Below are 23,346 nucleotides of genomic sequence, written 5' to 3'. Positions count from 1 at the left end.
CTTTTTCTTTATTTCGGGGAAGTAAAGGTGGTGGGTGGCTTTCATTGTTAATATAGAAAACATTTGTTTTTTCTCGTTTTTTTTATTTTTATTTTTGTGCAGCAGCTGAGCTCACTGCGTTCTGGCAGCCTTTTTTACAAAAACTCTAAAAACCAAAACAAAATTTGCCTCATGTGCATGTGAGTCAAGCCTGTCACTCATATTTTAAGCGAACAGCTTACTGGACCAAAATAATATCTCCCCCAAGAAACCCATTACCAACGCTGACAAGTAGCAAGTATCTGGGGGAAGACAGCAATGGGTTGGGGCAGGCTGCGGTATGGAGGGGTTTATGGTGTGTGTGTGTGTGTGCGGGGGGGGGGATAAAAGGAAACAATGCGCAGAAGTTCGCTCTTCTCTCTCTTCAGCCCACAGCTTCGAGAGTCGTCGCTTGCCGACAAGATGTTTGCGAGCGGCCCTCAGATAAGGAGAAATTACGACTCGCCAAAGCTAAATAAATCTGATTTATTTAAAATTGCTGGTTTGACAGGCTGACATTCACAATGGGAGGGAACTCAGCTTCAACACTTTGCTATAAATAAAGCTTGTTCTTGCTACTCGGACCCCTTTTTTGAAGTACAGGAGAAGTTGTGCGCTCGCAGCTTATAAATGTGTGAGGAGTAAAGACAGAGAGATGAATGTATGGAGATGAGATGGGGAGGGTGAGGTGTGAGCTGCCAGCTATTGACCGGGGATAATAACGGCATGCGTGTCGGAAAAAAAAAGACAGAAAAACAAAGAAAAAGGAGAACGTATATAGATCAATGTTAAGACTGAGAGTAATGCAGCTCACTTGACAAAGGGGAGCGTGTGAGTCCATGTGAGGAACGACTGTGTCTTTTCTCTCGCTCGCTCTCTTTTGCATTGACAAGTGACGACAGGAACTTAAGGTTCCAAGGCCATAAAAACCCCACGGGGCTTCGGGACAGCAGAGAGATAAACAGCCTCATCACCCTGGGACGTTCTGTGGCCAGCCCAACAAGAGCAAATCCCTTCAAGCACACGATAGGATTCACGTGGCTCGGCGATGGCACACGGCCATCATTACGCCTCTCAGATATCCACGCTGTTCCTCAGAAAAATCCCACATGCGCAAGCTTCTATCTACCCTCACTTATTTAACACAATTACACACACAGCATGGACGCCGCTGTTTTGGATCTGCCGCCGAGATAGCGGCCATTTTAATGCCTCAACCCCCACCCTCCCCTCCTCCAATTTTCATTTACAGATGACACAGATATCTTGGACGTTCACTTAGCTAGCTAACAGTGAGGAAAACGTTAATCTGATGTTTATTGAGTAGATTTTCTCCTAACAACACGAACACTCAGTCATTATTAAAAAATGATAAAGGGGACATATTTCACAGAGATAACGCGGCGTAGGCTGGGGCTGTGCTGCATTGGCAAGCACATGCTTTGCAGGAAATTGCTCTGTATGAGGTGGCGTGCTGTTTAATTACTTTCAAGAAGCTTCAAAATCCACTGTGCTGGAACCCCCGCGCTATTGAAATGCTCACCGTTTTCCAGCATCCCAAGTTATTACCTGAGCACTAAGCGGATAGGTATTAACTGCTGATAAAGCCGGAGCCTTGGCTTAACCCAAACGCACATCCTAGCATGAGAAATTAAAATTTAGGAGCAATTTCAGATGATCAAAACCGAGTCTTTAATGAACTGGCCTTCTGGTTAGGCACTCATTAACCATTCAATCAATGCTCCGTTTAAGGCGTGGCTTTATTTGCCTCGCAAGAGCGACTTTAAACCAATAAATCTATATTGGGAAGAAAGTGCATTACATTAAATGTTGGGAGAGCTGTGCAGGCTTTGTTATGTCATGGTTTGAAAGGGATTGGGGCATTTCTGCAGACTCAAATGTAGTCCTGTTTAAAAAAAACACACACATACACACACAAAAAATCCTCCACCAATTGGCAGACTCCCACAGGCGCACTGTATCCCCAAAGATAACCCAGAAGGGACTCTCGTATTCTGTAAGAGACACTTGTGAAAACCCTGAGTCGTGACGATCATGCAACAGCCACTGCTGCGGCTCTAGTGGAGGCACTCATAGGCCAAGTGGGGATTTGAGAAACTGGGGTAAAGAGCAAACCTCTGCTCTGGAGAGAGAGAGAGAGGATGATCTAATGCCTCTGTCCACGAGGACGAGCTTTTCCACGCCAGCTTAAAGGCCACACCTTGTGCACCAGAGTCAATCTACTGGCAGCGACTCTCTGGCCACTTGTTTATTTATAAACAAAGTCTCCATGTGGGTGGACCTCAGAAGCTATGGCACCCAAAGGGGGTAACACCAGCACAACCTAGCACCTCGCTGACGGCCCGCGTCCGCTTATATTGATTACTACAGCAGCTGCTGAGAGGGAAAAGAGGACAGAAAGAACAAAGAGAGGAGAGAAAAATTGTCTCGGCGGGAGCACTTTCTCGTCCATCCCGCTTAATGGACCTCACCGAATTAAAGAGATCTTAACAATCCTGGGCTAATTGTGGGATCACAATATATTAACCCCACTCCAATTCTAAAGGGTGCCATTTTGCAGCAGTTTTATTCCAAATGCTTCAATTAGCCATAAAACATGCTGGCAAGTGCTGGCAGAGCTTCTCTTTACCCCCCGCTCCTCCTTCACCCCAGCCTCCCCCACGCTGGAGCAAAGAAAGCCAACTTCAGTTGTTCATTATTAGGTGAGGCCCTTTTGTTATCAGACAGGCTGTCTTTGAGATTGTCCTTGCCTTTAACTCTTTTATTGAGTTCTACAGCACAGCATTATGTTCCAGGAGATACTATTCACACGGGCTGATAACGGAAGGTGAAGGTGCTGCTTTAGACAAACACTCGCTCCTGCACACCGGGGCAAATAGCCAAATTAAAATCTGCTAATTGCTTCCCGAGGATTCCACGCTTCTTAGCGAATTTGCCAGGGATCAAATTTTAACGGGGGCAATGGATGATTTACACGTTTAAGAAGGACCTGAAAGTGTTTTGAAAGTGCCAGAATGACAAACCTGGTGGCTGAGTAACATCGGGACGGGGTTTAGACGGGCTAAACAGCCCCTCCGCAATCTTAAATTGAGAAGTAGAACACGTGACAGACACTCTGGGTGCGCGAAGATAAAATATCTCCCATAAAATGGGTCATCTAGTATTTAAAGTGCTGTTTATTCTCGCTGCCTCTTCCTGCTCTTTCTTTCTGTAAATACAAGCACGCCAACCAGTTAGCGCAGACAGAAAACGTGCTTAATAAATTGGCCACAAAATTGGGTGGTAGGGTTAAAGCTACGCCCTGACAATTTAATTGCTTTGCTCAATCTCCATCTTTGTTCTCCCCACCACCTCCAACTCTGCTCCCTTCTCTGTCAGATTTCAAAAGCGTTCCCTTGGATGAGGTTAAGCTTGACACGGGCCAGACCTAATCATGGCACAATCAGAAACTGAAGGGTGTGTGTGTGTGCAGCATGTGGGGTTGTGGTATCAAGTCATCACATCTTGACTCTGCCAAGAGAAGCAGCCTTGGATTTGATAAACAAATAATGTCATTCTGTGTTATTACCCCCGGCCCCCAGATTTCAGAGGAAATAAATCAAAGTCAGGCTTGCCGTTAAGGCGTTAGTCAGGCCTGACACGTCGGCTGGTCACACAGGCACAACATATGGCAGCGGGGAAGGAGAGAGAAAGGAGAGGCAGGGAGGGTGAGGTACAACACGGCGCGCGGTGGAGAGACAAATCATGGCAGCCACCAGAGACGTCTGGCCATTTAGCATGAGCTTACTGAGATGGAGAGAGGGTGATTATGGCCTATACGGAGCGATGAAACCATACATAACACTGTTAAGTTCCTGTGAGTGTGTGTGCGCGCGCGTGGCCGTCTGCGCGAGCGAGGCGGCGGTGGCACACAGTCTGATGGTGTTCCAAATCATAAAACTAAATGTTAAACCTCAATTGTGGTCAGGGCTGTGAATGTTTCACGACATGTAGCTGTGAACTGAACACTCATGTCATTTTCCATGTGACTACAAAGTCAACAGAGCATCTCGTTATTTAGAAACCATTTCCAAAGCAAATGATCCTATGAAGTAGATATGGTGGCTCTACGTGTTCTGGACACACACCCAAAAAGAAAATAAAAAAAAATCATAGTACTGGTAGTATAAAATCTTTTGCTTTCTAAATGGAGACAAGCTTGTCCAGCCCCGGCACCAGGCAGCTGATTTTAGCCTTCCCCGTCCTACTTAGCTGTATTTCCATAACTGGTCTGGATAATCCTTTTTTATCGGGCACAAAGTCACTATTTTCCATTTAAACAAAAACGGCATCTCTGTAAATGAGACAGTGATGTCACAGGAGTCGACTGCTTAGATGCCAGATGCCTATCCGGGTTTAGAAGGCTACGTGAGTTATAAATCAGCGAGGAAACGGTTCGAGCCATCAATAAGGAACAGGATGTGTGTGCGCGCGCGGAGTTGATGCATCTCCGGGGAACCATTTGAGACTGTTACAGCACTATCAGATGAGTTGATGGGGGAATGAGAGAGGAAAAAGGGAAAGTGAAAAGAGGGGATATCTTTCTCTGCGTTTGTGTGTGTGTGAGACAGAGTGAGCCGAAGAGAGAAAGAGAACTCTTGTTACACTTTTTGACACAGGCCAGATCCGATTGTGACACCTACCCAAGGGATGTTAGCAGTGCTGTTCTTTCTGGTTCTGTGACGGGGGGAAAAAAATCCTTTGACTGGTAACCTTGCTGCTCAAACTCACCACCTGAACTCTGTCACACATCTGCTGAGATCAGCTGTCACATGCCTTCAGACCCGTCAAGCCCTTTCTGTCTAACTTTGGGTCACGCGGTCTCGGGGTTTGTGCCTTTTCGCAGAAGCACACGTGACCCGGAAAGATTTGCAATCTTGCAAAAAAAAAAGAAAAAAAGAAAAAAAAAAGCATCTCTAGAGACAATGCAAACTGCTGTCGAAACACATTATTTATGACTCAACCGTAAAATAATCCAGTAACCTCTATCTAAACACGTCGTAAAACGCACGCACGCATGTCTACATATCACACATTCTCGCACAGCTAACCAAATAACAGCTCGCAGGAGGCTCCGGTCTGTCCCGGTACAGCCTCCCCATCTACAGTCCTGCCCCAAGCTGCTGTTGTTTTCCTTCTACAGCCATCCAACAGATGGTCCAAGCAACCGTTTGCTAACACCACCAAATCACACACCATCATAATGATTGGACACTCTTTTGTTTTGGCAGCTACCTCCCAATCGGCTTGGCATGTGGAAACACTGATTGCTGTGATTGCTCTGACTGTGCCTTGCTCTGACGGCCACAGCAGGAGGGAGAGCAAAACAGAGATTTGGAGCTTCAAATAAGGAATATTCAGCTAGATGCAGAGATGTGATGAGGAATGGTGCTTCTCTCTGCTTTTTTTCCCCCTTCTCTTCCTAATGGCATGCAAATAGCTATTTGCTTAAGTCAGCAGCTCTGAATGTGCACTACTAAGCAAGGGGCCTTTGAACCTACTGTTACACTGCTGATAATGTGTTGGAGGAACACAGGGAGGGGGGACAGAGTGAGCGCAGAGAGGGGCAGAAAAAAAAGAAGCAGACACAGTGTTTCCACTGTCCATCTTGCCGCTACATTTCCTGGCTGGAATGCAAATCTGTCATCGGCTGTCAAGTGCAGCTATTCATAAAACAATTACATACAAAGAGAATGCAGGCCACTTCAGTTCTGACATTTACACAGATTTGAGAACGAACCAGAGTTTGTTGTTTTTTTCCCCAAAGAAGACTCAATGTTATTATCCTCCGCTGACACCACCTTTAGACACACACGCACACACGCGCACCTTCACAATGCAGCTCCCTGACCTTTCGGGCCCTGCCGAGCCCATCGAGAGTTCGTGGCGTTTCATTTGTCATGGTAATGTCTTCCTCGGAAAGACGCCAACCCGAGGAGAACCAGGATGGAGTGGACAAGATATAGTCGTCTGCAGCGTTTTCAAACCACAAGACGCCTCGAGGTGTGCTCCTGTGTCACTATCCCGCTGAGCATCTTTGCGTGCGCGTGTTTGTACACACGACAGGGGACCCTATATCGGAAATTTATGGTAATTGAAAAAGGCCCAATCTTTCGGGAGGGGAAAAATGCAGTCAATTTGATTCCGCAGCGCAAAAAAAGGTCACCCTATTCAATTTGCACTCAATGCCATATGTGGCACGACAGGGAAACACCTGAAAGCAAACGATCTTATCGTGGCCTCGCAGGCTTCGCCACTTAACCGCCGCATAAAGCTATTTGCTGATTACTAAATAAACGCATTATCTTTCACTTTGATTTTTGCTTGTGCGCGCAAGCCGGCGCCTCGTCGCTTTTGGATTCAGGTAGAAAGCTGCCACAGCGGCGTGTGCGCCTCTTATCCGTGTCGTGACTTTGCGAGCGTGTTATCTGAGTGTTTCTTTCTTCTTCTTCTTTTTTTTTTTTTGGCCTCGCACACTTTCCACTGCCGTGTGTGTGCGGGCTGCACGTCTGGTCGAGCATGTAGGGCTGCACGAGCTCTCGCATGTTGGGTGAGTGGTGACAATGCGGGGGTGCGCCCATCTTTACAAGCAAAGAAATGAAGAAAACATCAAAGGAACGGTGCACGTAAGTCGATACAATCCCAACCCATCGATGTGAGGCAGGGATACGATGAGAAAGGATGAGGGGTTGGGAATGTGTGGGGGCATGAAAGCTCTCACGGTCTTTCTTTGTAGCTGCCAGCGCCGAATTCTGAGCTGAATTTCATCTTAATCTGGGATCTATTCTCTGTGGAATACTGATCATGTTGCCTTTTTGAATGGATAGGCTTTACATTTACATTTAGCCGAGCAGACCCGACACACCTGCACCCACTAGTAGAGTGCGTAACGTCTGCCAAACACAGAATGATCAATGGTCGTTGACCACTTGATGACAAGCGTCCAACACTCGAAATCCCTTCCCTATCTGCCCATCAAGTTATTATACAACAAAGCCCACAGCAATATGAAAAGAGGTTTGGCAAGCCAGTGTGTAGCCTGAAAATGGGTTTCTGGAAAGAGCTGATCAACAAGCAGACAATTTTAGAGCCGTTGACTTCCTGATGTCAACAGCACTATCATGGCAGACACATCCAGCAGATATATCCCAAATACACCACTTCACAAATTCACAAAACACATATTTTACAGTTAAATGGAGTCTGTTTTCAATGTGTTTGTGCCAAGTAATAATAATGCTTACACGTACATCGTAATTTTGAATTGAACACCTGCAACCCATAACCCCCATTCTTTTGGAGACACCCAGCCTGTTTCTACATCCATCTCTGACACAGCTAACCCCCCCGCGACTGACGTCTCCTTCTTAAGTCTCAGTCTAATCCAAATGACACTTTAATACGCTCAATTTTTGCTTTTCAAAAAGTCAAACAAAAAGCGGCGTTTTTCCCTCCGCGCTGACAAAATGTCTGCAAAAGCATCAGCTCCTACTGCAGCTACTGATTGGGCAGCAAGTGAGTCATCCAAGCATCGAGTCACTCATGCATCTGCAGAGCCTCCGAGAGCCTCTTGAACTATTTGAGGCCTGTGCAGACTTAAATGCTTCAGGAATAAGCTGGAGCTATGAGCATGCAGTGCACATAATAAAGCTCCTTTCAAATGGGGAGGGGTTTTTTTTTACTCTTTTTTTTCTCTTTTCCTCCAGCTTTTACAAACTGAGTCTCAAACAAGGGAAAACCTTCACATGTACAGTGCAAGACTGCAATAAGACACGGACAAATGCATTTACCTAAACTGTATACCAGCAACAACAAAACAGACGTTTATCAAAGAGCACTTTCTCTCATAAACACGGAAACTTGCTTTTATTTCATTACTAACCTGTCGTGCAAGTTCGTGTGGAAGTCGTGTTACAACCAGCAGAGCCTGACAGAATATGGCAGACTAACGGGGTAGAAGACTTCTACAACTGCTGGGTTTACCAGCATAGAAATATAAGCAGGCCTTTGCTGAAGACAGGCAGCAGCGTTTTGTCCAAAACTGACAGCGTTTCACCCCAAATCAAGGCGCGCACTGATTGAAGACTTGTCTCCATGCTGTTCCCCTCTTTCTCAGCATTTCTATATATATTTTCCCCCCATTCCACTCTGTTATTTTATATTGCTTTCTCATTACTGGCTAGTGCTTTCTCTCTTACCTTTGCTCATCTCTCCCTATCAGTCTGATCAGCTCATTTTATCTCTTTGCCCAGGAGGAGCCTGCACTTCCCGCCTTTGTTGCATTAGAGAAAGAGTATATAAAAGCATTCCAGGAATCCCTGTTTATATATCTTCCTTCCACTCTAAAGTGTACACTGTTAAATAATACAAGGAAAGTTGGCCTTATCGCGCGGCATCGGCGCGACATGTTGCTGTGTGAGTGAGAGTATAAGTCGGTGGGTGGGGGGGGTGGGGATTATTGGCTTAGTGTTTTGGCCAGGTTAAAGTGAAACAGCCCTGAAAGGCTCTTAGTGAAGATTACCCCACGTACTAAAAATAGTCATTTTCACCCAGTGCACACACACGCACACAGACACAGAGACAGGAAGCAAGTGTCTAACGTGATGTGTCTGGCCAGAAAAAAACCCCCACTATCTGATCTTAGCATTGGGCGTCTCAATTCCACAAAGACACAAACACACACATGCACACACTGAAGGCTCCGCTCTGATGAGAGAGATGGGTATCCACTTGGGGCATGGGATCAGCTGGGGCAGGAACACCAAACCATGCCTCAATCAGCAGCAGTGGCCCAGTGGGAATATGTGTTGAGTGTGTGTGAGAGAGAGAGATGAGGGTAGGGGGGACTAGACAGGGAAGCCAAGCAGCCACCACCAGACCCAAAGATGTTCCCTTGCTCTTTTTCCAAACATTCCCTGTGGGGACTTTATTTTGGCTATATTCACCATTCTGCTTACTATCCTTTTATTTTTTTCCCTCCTCCTTTGCTCCCATCTCCCTTCCAGCCTTTCCTTCCAGAAGCGACTGTTGGGGGGCCAGAATATATTTGTTTAGCCACTGCTGCTCCAACTTGCCATGAGCCAGGGACAAATGCCTTGCCTTGGGAGTGAAAAGACAGAGAGCGGGAGAGAGGCGGAAAAGGGAGCCTACAGTGTTATGGGGCAGGCGGGTTGAGAGCTCTTGTTGTGGAGTGGATCTGACAGATGCTCCGAGATGACACAGGCTTGGACAACCCATGTCGGCATCTCTCTCTACTATACATCTGAGCCTATTTGTCTGCGCTCCCTCTCATTTATGAGTCTTGAAACGGAGCGGCACAGCAGAGCTGCGGGCCCGAAAGCCGCGGCTTGCCTTCAGCTCGACAGTGATGGAGGATTTCTTCCAGCAGACAGTGCAAACAATGTCTCGGCACAGTAAAACTGAAGGGAACTCGAGATGAGGAAAGTATGGTGTATTCTAATAAGACTCACTTGAGAAAATCATATTATACAGAGGAATATGATAATTCATACACCCTTTGCTGGAGCAGTGAACTGATGCGGGTGGTGTACTCTCAAATGTCAGCATAAATTTGCAAAATAAACGCAACCGGCATTCAGCAGGGAGTAGGAACAGGGACAATAAGGGTCTCTGCTGTGTGTGTGTGTGTGTGTGTATATGTGTGTGTGTGGGCGTGACAATTCCTCTCAGAGGGTCTATGGCTTTTTGTGCTTGTTCCTGTTTCAGCTGACAGGAGCTATAACGCCAACAAGTGTGTGAGCTAATCTGTGCTTACACAAGTAGGCAGGGCTGCTTGAGGAAAACATTTCATCACAGCATGTTTTATCAAAGCCTTCTAAAGATGACCCAATCAATCTAATCTGCCTTTACTTAAGAATAAGCGCCTGAGCATCTGTCCAATAAGGCAAAAACAAAACAAGACAAAGCACCATAATGCCTTTTGAAGGCGAGTGCCATCACATACACACACACATTCTGAACACACAGCATCCTGTTGGAGTAATATAAAGAGTTTTCATACGTGACACGGACCACATGCATGCTCTCACGGCACGTCTCTGTATGATATCTGAATAATGCTTTAAGCCTCGGCTTCTTATTTTACTACATACTAAGCCCATAACATTTTACTTCCAATCCAGGGGCTTTGGTTCGGGCTGGCACAAGCCCAAGGCCCTCCTGGTCTATACGTTTTCACCATCCATCTGTCCCCATGCCTCTGCATCTGTCCTGTCATTTGCTGCTCTTTCCTCTTTGTTTCACTCTTTATCTCACCCTTGTCCTGTCTTTCCACCTGTCTATCTATCATAAGCGCATCTCACACGTATCGAGGTATAGGCAGCCCTGACATGCCAAAAGTTGCACTCGGAGCCAGTTTTCTTTCATAATACCGCAGGCTAACTCGCAGCAGAGAACAGCTGTAAATGCCTTCCCATGCATACATGTGATGTGACCGTCCCACGTCCCTGAGGGACCGCCGCTAGGACGTCCACAGTGGAATTTGAATTAAGCCCAGACCAGTGTGACACATTTCCATCACTCAAACGGTTGACACGAAATCTGAGTAGAGACCTGTGGTTCCAAAGACACTGGGTCACACTTCTATGCTGTTATCTTTGGCAGTACATTGGGAACTTATTGGAGTAACTACCCCTCAACAACTGCAGCCCAAAATAGACCGTGGACTTTCACAGTCGGCCCGTTTTGAAGAGGTGTCAAACAAGCCGGGCCAGGAGCAATAGCTTTTATGTGTGTGTGTGTGTGTGTGTGTGTGTTACAGAGGGGAGGTGGGGGTGTATCATTCTCTACATTGGTGTCAGGGACAGTTGGGACAGTGGCAGGGAAAGGAGCAAAAGGCCAGCCAGGGGACAGCTTGTGATCTAATACCAAGCACTGCTTCCAGAACAGAACGCATATACACACAGAAACAGACACAGACAGAGTATTTTTACACACACATGCTGCTTAAAAAGTGTGCAAACACTTCCCATCGACCCCTTAATAAGAAAATAAAGACCTTCAAAGGGATGCACTCTTTTTATGCAACCAACCCAGTAAAAGCCACATATCACTTTTAACTCTTTACCCCTTGAAAGCCAACTATGAGGAACCATTGAAGGTCTGTTCTGAACTGAGCGGTTTCTGTCATGTTTTAGGCCTGCTTATAGAACAAAATGACTGCGTGTGCATCAGAGGGTGGTCTCTGGCTATGCAGCTACCCTTTGAAAAACCTGGAAACTATTCTAATGGTCGTCAAACCAAGTCTTGATTGATATACACGAATGAGTCAAAGCATGTCATTAATGGTACAGGGGAGGTCTTCAAATTTGGTGTTATGGTGGAAAGAGTTAGCATGGCACTAGCCTGAAATGCACAGAGTCACATTAAAAGACAGGCATGCACATAGGAGGCCTGTTAGTGGTGATGACAACAGCAATGGCGACTGTTCAAATGCCACTTTTTGTTCTTGTTGTTTTTTTGTTTCTTTGCACACCCTAGCTTGGGCTTCTTTAGATTCTCCAGATAAAGCTGTGTAAAAGTGACCCACTGTATTTGTAAAAGAAGGACCGCCATCACTTTAACCTCTTGCTGTACTCGAACCTACTTTAAGCTGGCGACGTTACCCACTCCCTGCGTGAAAATGGCCCAATGATTTCCATGATGCAATACTTCCTGTCCCAACTGTCAAGTCAGACCCCGTTTACTCATTTGCTACTGTACTGCGTCGCATTAAAATGCAACCGGAATAAATGCTCCGGTGCAAAAGAAACAGCGGCATGTTTTTCCTTCTGTCAAAGCTGCAACCCGTTTCAGCAGCTGAGTCACTTAACAACTGAACGCAGGTTCAAACTTCCAGGGAGTAAACTTTAAAAAGAGGGGCCTCAGCTTGACAGCTGCACCCAGCTGTTACACGTTTTTGGAGACAGCCTTGATGATCTGCTACCTGCTTTTTCTCAGAACGCACATATAGTCAGACTCAGTGAGTGAGGTTTATTTATTTGGAAGGAGAGGAACATGCATTTAAAAAAAAAAAATATATATATATATATATACACGCGCGCACACACACACGCGAGCGCGCGCACACACACACACACAATTACAGGCTTGAAATCTAGCCAGTTATTAACAATTTCTCTAATCTTTAACTTTTCACTGGATGCTTCTCTGTTCTGTGTTGAAGCCAGTCAAGGGGGTGGGGTGCAGGAAGTACAGCTGCAGCCCCCAGCCTTCTGATCCTTGCCGAGCAGCAAACTTTCCTCTGTCAGATTAAGTAGGATTAACTAGGTCCTGCAGTATGATGAACTGAGTGCTTCATATGGTGACTAGAAACTTTCCAAAGATGGAAAAATCCCTGGTCAGGGAAATGTATTACTTGCTTTGAAACCCCAGTTTTCACTGCTTAATTGGAAGCCCTTCCACATTCTTGGCATAAAACAATAGCTGCTGGCTTGATGAGCGCATGAAAACATCACCCGCTTACTGCGACGTACGGCATTCACGCGCTGTCGGACACGTGCCGTAGGTGTGCGGGAGCATGTGCACTTGTAGGCACGCAAATACAAGCTCAGGCTCACAGTGGAAGTCAGTCACAGCTTCTCGCTCGGAGCTAGTTCCCTCATCGGGGTCCTCAGTGGGTGCTAAGTTCCATTGTGTTTTAAAAACGACACACACACGCACGCATATACACTCTCATTGGTATTTTTATCCATCCCCTGAGCCACTCGGTGGCTGCAAGCCATATCACTCTCAGACGACAGAGGAGCCACAGTCACACCAGCTAGTACTTAAGACCCCACCACCCCCCTTTGTGTGTGTGTGTGTGTGTGTGTGTGTGTGTGTGTGTGTGTGTGTGTGTGTGTGTGTGTGTGTGTGTGTGTGTTGGGGTGGTCCACGGTGGGAGAATGTCTGGTGATATAAAGGTGGTGGTGGTAGTAGTGGTGGAAAGAATTTAGTCTGTTATCAACTGTTCCCTGCAAGACCACTGAGGACACGCACAGCCGCACAAAACACACAACAGAGACCCGGGGAGTGTGACTACAGGACTGCGCTACAGGTACACACATGCACTGCCTTCTCAGATGGGGTTTTTCCTCCTGAGGCGAGGCTAAAGCATCCAATCTCAGTCTTTCTTGTCTATCTCTGGCACTGATAAAGGCTTATAATGAACTGGGGACTAGAACTCAGTCCCAAGACCAATGGCTTTATGGCCTCGGCCAGATCATCACCCGCTGACGTCTGTCGCCGGGTGAGAAAAGAAAGAGAGTCCAATGGAAAGAATAGTACAGAAGTGCAGAGAGAGAGAAGCAGAGGGGGAGAGAAGTGAAGCGGGGCAAAGATTAAAGTTTTACACTCCAACCTTTGAGAAGCATTTTGCAACACAGCGGCCCCGACTATAAATTTACTACGGACGCGTTCTTTCAGATGTGTGCCGCATTACCAACTCTGAACTGAAATAAATGCTCCACGATTTGATAAGGCTGTCTCCCGTCACGGCCAGGGTCCAAAAAAGGGGACAAAAGTCCTTTCGGGCTTATCATTCCTCACACCGACTCCTCCTGCAAAAAGCGTATTTGTAAACTGGCAACAGTTGTGCATTGTGTTTGGCTTGCATTCAAGAATGCGATAGCCTGGCTGTGTTTTTATCCCAGCTCAGTGCTGACCCCTTGGAGAGCAAATAATGAAATGACCATGGATGCAAAATGTCCCACGGCATTTTGCTAGCCGTGTTATGAATAATTCACGTACAATGAGAAAGACATTAATGAAGGCCGTTAATAGCTGGATTTGTGATATTTATGTACTTACCTCAAAAAGATTGGACGCTTCGTTCCCATACTGAGCAGAAATGATCTCTGATTGGTCACTGTACCATTTGAGGCCGCCCAGGAAACTGTCTGCGTCTAAGTCACTGACATCCAGCTCTGAGAGGTCAAGTTCAGGTAAGTCTGGGCAGAGGGGCTGGTCTTCACCAACCAAGGCAGCACACTGGAGAAAAGATTAAAAAAAGAAAAACATCATGGATGGTTAGACAGAAATGACAGATCTTTCATGTGCAAATCAGAAAATGAATTATCTGAGCCATCCTGCAAAAGAATAGAGGGACTGGTAATCTGGGCATGACAAGGGGAACTCATACATTTGTATTATGAGCCCGAGCTTCTCGTCTTAGTGACAATTCACGTTCTAATTCCTTCATTTGATCATTCTGGATGCCTCTGCTGATCTGCCACTTTCATGTGACACACTAAGTAGCTGGAATTCATGACTTCTCTCACTGTCGCTCCATCGATAAGTAACGGAACAGCTTTTCTGACGGGCTTGTTTTTGCACAACAACGTGCAAGCCCCGCAACCTGTTTCCACTCAGCTTCTCTTCAGCCTCCCAGTGTGCTGCTTACACTGCCACTGGTAACGGCCTCCCCGCTACTAAATGCTGCCTGTTGACATTTTGTTATTCACCAGCCACTTTTATGTAATCTATCCAGTGTGTCCTGTATGCAGAAGATGTTACAGCTTCTGCCACACACAAATCATCAGATGTGGGGGTGTGAGAGTTTGTTTCCCCCCTGAACCAGCAGCTGAACAAGCAAAAGTCTGCTTCTTCTGGGGCAAACTATGAACCGGAGAGTCAGTGGTCATTAAAAAGGAAAAATTAAAATTAAAAAAATAAAATCCCCCAGAGCGGGGGATGTTTGCATGTTTACACTTTTGACTATGCAAATGCTGAACCCAGCCTGTGAAAACAGCTTCATACTGTAGTCTACACACTCCTTGACAACGCGTCTGTTTATGTATTAACGCCGGCCTTAAGAACGACATAAGAAGCCCGGATGTGTTTGGCCCGGAGCCTGAGGAGGGGTGAGAGTCGGGTTCGGCTCAGGGCAAAGCTGAGAGACGGATGCTGTGCCAAGAAGGAAAAACCGCCCAGACACCGGTGTCACAGTTCATCTGTCCTCGGAAACGCACCAACACGAATACACGATGACTTAAGACCGTGATGAGACAAATCCGTTATGTTGCGACTGCGAAGAGGAGGACAGATTCACTGCGTCTTAGGTTTCCCCCCACCCCCAGATGATCCAGTCAGACAAGACACGGAATGAAGAAATGGCAATAAAGCCGTTAGGATATTCAGAGGATGGACGTCCCTGTGCTCAATTATCTTATGGATTTCTTAGCGAACTAATGAAATAGCGCCGCCAGACAGACAGTCAGGGTGCACCACAGCGCTCCGGTGATTTACGCACGCACCGCGCATAAAAGCACCTGCTAGAGAGATTATTAAAGTAAGGAGCGCGGCGCTGATTGACAGTTAAATAGCAGGGCTTTAATACGTGCATACATTTTTTATCAGCATCGATCGGCTGAAGGAGGACACGCACATTGGTAGGGTTGAAAGTGGAAACTAAAATCGCAGTCTAAAAAAAAAGAAAAGAAAAGGAAAAAAAAACGATGCTCTCCTGGAGCGTACCTGGAAGTAAGTGCAAAGGAGGGTGTCCGAATAACAAACAATCCCGAAAACGGTCTGCAAAACACACACACACACACGTCCATATACAGATACACAAACACACGTACACACAGAGCCGCATTTTAATTAGATAAGAGCTGATTTCTTTCTCATAATCTGATCACGCAGACCACAAAATCGCAGCCGTGCAGCCGGATTGCAGTCATGTAGTTACTGTGAAAAACCCTCTCTGAGGCATCACTGAGATAATGAACGCAGACAAGTACCTCTGTATAACAAGCTGGGTGGACTCGGAAGATTAAGGGGTAAAAAAAAGGGGGGACGAATAAGTATCCTTTTGATGTGCGTTATTGTCTGCATGCGCTTTAACCAGGTAAAGTAAGCTGCATATAAAAAAAGACAGGAGCGATAGTGAGCTAATGACTTGGATGAAGCGTTTAAAATCAGCAGAATGTTGTAAATAAATTCGCAAGAACACGGAATGATCTACTCTAGCTGGACGCGATGTTGCCGTCCAGCCAGGGCAGCATTCCTCCGGCAGGAATGTTGGCACACAGACGTGGTACCGGTACCGTTAATATTAACATGCTCCTGCGCAATGCCAGATACCCGGTGCGTCAGTGTGGACAACCTTTGCACTTGCATTTGAAAAAAAAAATCACCTGGCTATCTGGACACAGCACATCAAAGGGATTATTTTCGTCTTTGGATTTCATGCGTCAGCGAAATACCTGACTTTGAGACATTTCAGTCATTTCGGCACGAAAACCTTCTCGGCACCGGAGCGCGTACAGTCCGCGGTTGGAAAGATATCCGCCAGCTTGCAAGCACTTGCTCCGACTAAACAGGGATCCTACGTGGAGAGCAATGGTCCCGAGCCCGTGCACGCGTTACAACAACTACATCTTTAACTGGGCTGAAAAGGGAGATTCCGCACATTCCCTCCACTTGTCATATATTCCCGTGTCGTATATCCCTCGCATCCTCAACCGTGTCCAGACGCGCACTAAGCCACGAACAGCACCGGCAACAGAGGAGGAGGAAGAGGAGGAGAGAGAGAGAGAGAGAGAGGGAGAGAGGGAGAGAGTGCAGACTTATGTGGAGATCATCGTGCCAGTGTTGTCCATCGTTCCAGAGGGGAGAAAAAAAAGTCCAGAGGGCTAGAGAGATGAAAGAAGCCGGATTTTATTTGATGCGCTCACCTCTAATTCTCTCCACACCGAGTCCTGGTTACACCTGTCCCACGCCATCCAGCCACTGAATGACGCTCCGAAAAATTAAACAAAAAAGAAAAAAAAAGAAAAAAAAGGGGGGGGAAGAAACCAAGTAAAAAAAAAAAAAAGGAAATCCACACACGCTTCCCACTCGCTCTCACAGAGGCAACTGCTGCCCCTCGCCGAGAATGAACCGAGGGCACCTGTCTTACAACTGCTTTCCATCACATGACAAAGCTATTAAAAGTAGGCAGGGGAGTGACTCCGCGTCCACACACTACTCGCCAGTGACGCGCGCTGAGCAGGCGGGGTCTGGCTGCGCACATAGTAAAATCCTTTCCGTGCACTGCAAAAAATGCCAAACTCAAAACCCATCTATCCATATGCCGGGAGGGGGGCGAGGGGGGGGGGGCAGTCCTTAATTCAATTTACTTGCTTTACTGGAAGATTAACTAGAAAGAAATCAGTAAGATTCTGGATGTGAACTTGTGTCTCAGCCTCGTGATCTCAGTTTGTTTGCAAATGTGCAAGGCATATTGATATTACAATTCTGCAGCAACTTAATAGTAACTGTGTCACTGATTCCAGGAAAACTTGGAGACCATATAATGGAGAAAGCACAAGTCAAATGATGTCTCACCAGCACTGTAAAGCACAATTTAATGAGTTTAAGCACCAGTGCAATCTGTCATATTAAGTTTCAGCTTTGTAATTATAGGGTTTTTTTTCTCCACAATAAGCAAAGAACATATTGCATTTTCTGCTGCATAAAACGATTGTTCATTTAAAGTACTTTCTCAGCCTGATCTGTTCCCGTTTTACAACCCCTCCCCATGCCCCCGGCTCTCTTTTTCCCCCCTGCAGACATGCTGCTGTGATATGCGCAGAATGTGGTTTGGCACCGTCTTACTGAAATAAGCCAGTCTCTGCCTAAAAGATATGTCATCTAGTCGGCAGCACATGCTGATCCGAATCCTGCAGAGACTGTTCAGCGTTAATGGTGCCCTCGCAGATGTGCATGCTCATGCACACCTACATCAAGATAACAAAGCTGCAGGATTTCGGGTTGGAGGATGCAGTGTCCATGATTTTCAGAAAGAACCTCTAATCCTGAACCATCATACCGCAGGATGATTTCCTGACGCCCTCAGAGTACATTTTTAAATGAGGCTGTTGCACGTGTTGTCCTTTCAACCTTGTTTATGTGTTTCTTTTCTTTCTTCACTGACAGTGATTCTCAGAGGTTTTTCTCAACTTCATGCAGCAACGCAGCCATAAAAAAAATTGGCTTTCGGTCTTGCCAGCTAAATCCAATAATGGAATTATAATTAGGGGATAATAATAATGATATTAGAATGTTTAAATGTTTGAATTACTGAAAATGTTCTGAAATTGCTGCACTCTTTGGTTGTGCAGAGTGATAAACTGTTCCCGTCTTTACTTCGTAGAATAGACTAGACTTTATTGTCATTACCAAACATTTATCATGCAGTGCAGTCATATATGGTTTGCAGTTCTACATGTGTTCAAAAGATTAAGCTAAAGGTATAAAAATAAACATAAATAGTAAGAAAGAAAATGCAACATTACTGTGCAGAGGTTCAGCAGCATGTGGTGTGAAAATGCACAGCGGCTGATATTCACAGATCAACACTGCAGTGTTTACTTAAAGACTCACTGCCATGCTCTTTGTACACCTAATCATATTACTGACCAATTAACCTAATTAGCTGTGAGATCTTCAACCGGGTCAGGCAGCTGTGAAAGTGGTGATGTCATCAAATCCAAACAGAGTATTCAATTCAACAATCACAAGCATTACTTTGCATTATTTTCTGTAAATATGGGGGTTAAATCATTTGAAATCCTTCCTTTTAGATTCAAAAATAGGTTTGTTCTTTCATGACTGGAAAAAAAAAGAAAAAAAAAAGAAAAAACAGCTTTGTTTTTTTGGCATATAATAATTAATACAAAGAAGGTAATTCTGCCTTTTGGAAAGTAATTCTTTGTCCATTCAGAGGCAATAAAGAAAAGGACAGGTGGCAGTATTAACCATGTATACAGTGTAAACAAGAGGTGTATAGGCAACAGTGCCTCAGTAAAATAAAAACAAAAGCTTTGTGGACATTTCAAACAGAGTGGTTTTTCTGTTGGAGCACTGACAGGAATTCAGCAGGAGTAATTCACTGTGTGCTAAATGTTATTGTCTCCCTTTCATCATCCATTACAGCTCAGTTCTGCACTGAAGCCGTCAGGAGTTAAGCGTCAGTCGGGAATTTTCTCAGCGTTTTAATGAAATATGCTATTACAAACCCACACTATTGCATTAGACTGTAAACAAATAGCACTTGTTAAGATGTAAGCATTTTCTTGTTTGGATATTATTCTCGGGAAATAACTTCAATTCTGACAATACATTTCTGCAATAAGAAACTCGCTCGACGGGATATTTCATCCCCTATCCGATTGTGTGTGCATGCGTGTGTGTGCGCGCGTTGTAAGTCTGTTAAGCCAACCTGCATGCAAGGAGCAGCTGCCTCCCAATATTAGCGATCCACATACAATAAATCTCATTAAACACAAAATTGCACACAAAGCTGGAAATGCAAATTGTAAACTGCACCGATTATGTTCAAGGAAAACCAGTGTATGCTCAGCGTGCGTGTGTGTGTGCGTGCATACCATATGAGTGTGTGTATGCTACGCTTATAGGCATGTGAGGGCATGTGTACCACTAAATCTATACATCTGCCTCTCCACGCGTGCCCAGAGATGCCAACCAGGAGCCAAGGCGAAACCTGATCGGAGCAGGTGGCGTGTGCAGTGACCTCACAGAGCCCAGATGGACCAGCGCTACACAGTTAGTAATATAGGGGCAACATGGGAGTGACATGGAGAGTAAAGGTAGGCGGCTTTGTGAGTGCGGCACGGATAAAACGCTCAACAACCTGGACTTAAGTCCTTCTGTGATCAAAGAAAAAAAAACGTGTAGATGAAGTGGGTCGACACTGTTTGTGTGTCTAACAAATGTCTGTTAGTGCAATGATAGGAGATACCGGTCGGATAGACACTTTAAGGTTCATGGTTTACTAAAAAAAAAAGAAAAACAAACCTTGGTAAGAGACCAAAGCCGGTAAATGATATTTCTCCCTCTCCTGAAGCAGCATGTGAGTCACAGTCAAATGGCTTATCTGATTGTACTCTTCATGCCAATTAAGACTACAGAAGCTAAATATAGATGTACTATGATTTTCTTTCTTGAATGGCCTTTGATTCATTTTCTGTTGTTGTTGTTTTTTCTGCGAACACTTTCTTGCTGTAGGCTGGCTGTTTATGTATGCAGTGGTGGAGATGTTCGTAGATATAGGAGTCGTTTCAAAAGAGGTGGGGGGGAAAACGGGGCTCTACAGCCCTACTGAAGTACAGGTAATCTTTGAAATGCCACAGCTTTTGTTTCAGTTGCAGAGAGCTGATAATGAATGGCTAAGTACGAGGGGAGACTGACGCAGGCTTGTGCAGAATGAGAAATAGGTGATGTTTAGTAGCCCACGTCAGAGGAGAAAGTCGGGCCAAAGCACTGCGAGCTACGGGACCAACATCACGACGTGTTCAATCATTCTGCTCCCGCGAATGGCCCGGGGGTCTTCGCTTTCTCACCACCCTTGCGTTTAGCTGCTCTTATAGATATCACCTCGCAAGAGGCCCAAATCTACAAGATGGAGTGTGAAAAGTTGCCAGCACCTATTTGATGCATAGCATGTCTAAAAAACCGCTGCTAACGGCTTGAATATTGCAAACTGCTGAGCGTTAACCTGCTTCAAGATGGACCATGAAGAAAGAAAAGCGACCGCTGATCCAGTCTCTAGAAAATCAAGCAATGTGATCTGTTAAATGAGACATACGTGCTTTCACAAGGAGGCAAACTACAGGGTTTTTTTTAAACAAAGGATTAGAGGAATTCAATGAAAAGTCAGTTGACAAGAGAAGTCATCAAAGCCAAAATGGGTCTAATCCACAGATAATTATCTTTGTTTGAATATTCAACATGGCCTGACTCGTGGAACAGAGCCGCCTATTTGCATTTCTGGTCTTAGATTGAATCTGATATTAACATTTCTATTTAAGAGCAGAATTTACATGGACGGGTTCTGCGGGTGAAATTAAGATCACGAGTCGACTTCGAACGCATCCTGTTTAAATCCGCGTCAGCTGTGACTTAAACTTTAAGTGGCCGTGTCTTGTTTTGCTTTATCTCTAAATTGTGTCACTGGCCCTTTGAGAGTGTGCTGCTGCACACCATGGGTGTGTGGGTGTGTGTCTGGTGGGGGGGGGCGTGATTCATATCACTTTGTTGCATGTCATTGCTCCCAACTGAATCCATCCTAGCATCTGGCCATTTTAATACATGGTGGCTGGATTCATATGAATTAATTGAGGGCAGAGGTAAAGCAGAGTGCTGCATCTATTCATGTGCCACTCAGGCCTATAATAAGACAGCTTATGCTTGGCATGGCGCGCTGTCGGTGGATGTGCTTTCGGATCTTCGGTGCACGGGGTCGTTTTTCCACTGGATGAGTCATATTGTTTTCTCCTTATTAGGGGACAGAGGAGGAAGTGGTCACATTTCGCAACAGTCAAATGCTCTACAATAACATAGGATGTAATGCCATACAGAACTGGCTACAGGAAATGTAATGGATACACAGTGCATGCATGGGCTTCTGATATGGTGTCGAATTAATACACTGGGTTGCGTTCAAAGTAGGCTTTGCTAAATCAGAAAAAAAAAGACAAAATACAAATGGGTTAGACTTTTAAATGTATGGCAACTTTTTAAAAACAGTTTTCATCTTTTACCTCTCAGCACTGCAGTGCATGTCCACACATCTGCTCAGGCTCCATAGGCTGCCAACTCATGCATTATAAGTGAGATAAACAGTGTGACGCTACAAATTATGCCGACGCTCGCCCCCTTTGACATACAGTAAGCTAGTGCGTTCTCCCCATGTGAAGATTCACCTCTCTTTGTAGTGCCCTTCAGAGGACCCGTTGCCTCGCCGCCCTGCGTGCAAGCATGTAATCCTTTCCATCAATGAACTCCACTGTGTCATTTAGCCACTCTCAGGATGGCGGCTACTTTCCCCACGGAGCATCCAGCCCATATTATTAAGGCAAATGGCATCAAGAGGCTAGGGCCAGTTAGACATGGCTGAGACTTGGAATTGAAAATAGCATCAGTCCCACGCAGGGACTGGTAAACACAAAAAAGGAGCCTGGGGCGCAGCGCAGGACCACCCTCCCCCTTTTCCTTACTCCAGCTCTGTTTTTTTTTGGGAGGTGGAGAATAAGCAGTAGCGGCCGTTCCTCCACCACCACCATCACCAGCCCCCCTCCCACCACTATGCTCAAATAATATCACGGTCACATGGCAAAGTGAGTTGTAGACTCCCTCCGAAGCCGCGTGTTGTGGTGCTGTTGTTGGGCTTGTGAGTCATGCAAGATGCATGTAGAAAGTGGCAGCAGAGAGAGAGAGAGAGGGAGAGGGAGAGAGAGAGAGAGGGTAACTGCAAGCATGGGCCTGGTGTGAAATGCATCTTGGTGGAGAACTAGCGCTCTGTGTAGGGACTTGTGAGGCACTTTGTGTTTTGCTTGGGTATAGTACTCACAAGGAATATTAAAATTTATGGACCATGAGGGTTTGGGTTGCGAGCGCGCGCACACATAAACAAGACTCGCACACTCCCTGTGCTTAAAATGCTTCATACCCCGAAACTTTGAAATTGCTGTAAAATCCAAACAGATGCCACATGCCCAAAGATGTAACTAGAGGAAATGAGATGCACTTGTTTCGCAGTCAAATATATATATATATATATATATAAATTTTATTATTTTTTCTCCTACTGAAAGGGCATGTGAAAATAGTGCTTGTCATGCTGTTTATCCGCTAAGGCAGTTTTTGAAGTTTAATGCAAAGTTTAAGCTGGTGAGCCAAAAAGCCGTGGCCTGTAAAAACGGATCTGTGCGGCACAGTAATCATACAGGCAACAGAAGAACAGGAGTGCCAGTTTTCTGCTCGTTGGATCGTGTTTAACAAAGTGAAAATACGTTAACGGGGTCTCATCACTGGGCTGCGGGCAAATGTAGGTGCATTTTTTTTCTTCTGCAAACTGCAAAATGATCTCCAGTGACTCACGAGTCGGGGGGGTGGGGGGCACAGCACAACAGATGTTGCTTAATTTCTAAAATAATAGAGAGGCAGGGCTCAGTGCCTTGACAGCGCAGTCCTTATGAACTCTTAACACTGGAAGAGTGCCAAGGAAGAATTAGGTCAGCTAAAGTGCGCTGCACCTTGTGGAACTCCACATTAAAACAGCATCAGGGGGAAAGGTGGGAGGGGGGCGTGTTTAGTGGCGCACAGGTAGAAATTTCTGGAACAGCACAACCGGGGTTTTTTGTGCTTCAACTCACTCTTGTATCACAGAAACGTGAGCAGAAACGTTACACCCCTGAGTCCAGACTGCAGCCTAATTATTTTGAGCAATGAAAAGAGAAGGAAAAGGGGGGAATATGAGAGGGG

General features: G+C 45.6%; 1 protein-coding gene across 7 annotated transcripts in view; it reads right to left on the bottom strand.

Annotated features, from left to right (window-relative positions):
* The window catches only part of ppargc1a (peroxisome proliferator-activated receptor gamma, coactivator 1 alpha), a 297,332-nt gene that overhangs the window by 18,419 nt on the left and 255,567 nt on the right, over window positions 1-23,346 (bottom strand). For 2 of the 7 annotated variants that reach the window (XM_013913341.1, XM_013913342.1), the window contains exons 1-2: window positions 16,755-17,005; window positions 13,888-14,067 (exon numbers count right to left, since the gene is read on the bottom strand). In XM_013913341.1, coding sequence (XP_013768795.1) covers window positions 13,888-14,067; window positions 16,755-16,802 — 228 coding nt within the window. In that variant the 5' untranslated portion in view covers window positions 16,803-17,005. The other 5 variants (XM_005742987.1, XM_005742988.1, XM_013913339.1 and 2 more) reach the window with 3 other exon arrangements.

This window comes from Pundamilia nyererei, unplaced genomic scaffold, assembly GCF_000239375.1.
Source record: "Pundamilia nyererei isolate P.nyererei 1_Seehausen unplaced genomic scaffold, PunNye1.0 scaffold00126, whole genome shotgun sequence".
NCBI lineage: Eukaryota > Metazoa > Chordata > Actinopteri > Cichliformes > Cichlidae > Pundamilia > Pundamilia nyererei.
The sequence above is the reverse complement of the archived record's forward strand: the minus strand, read 5'-3'. Positions and strand labels throughout refer to the sequence as shown.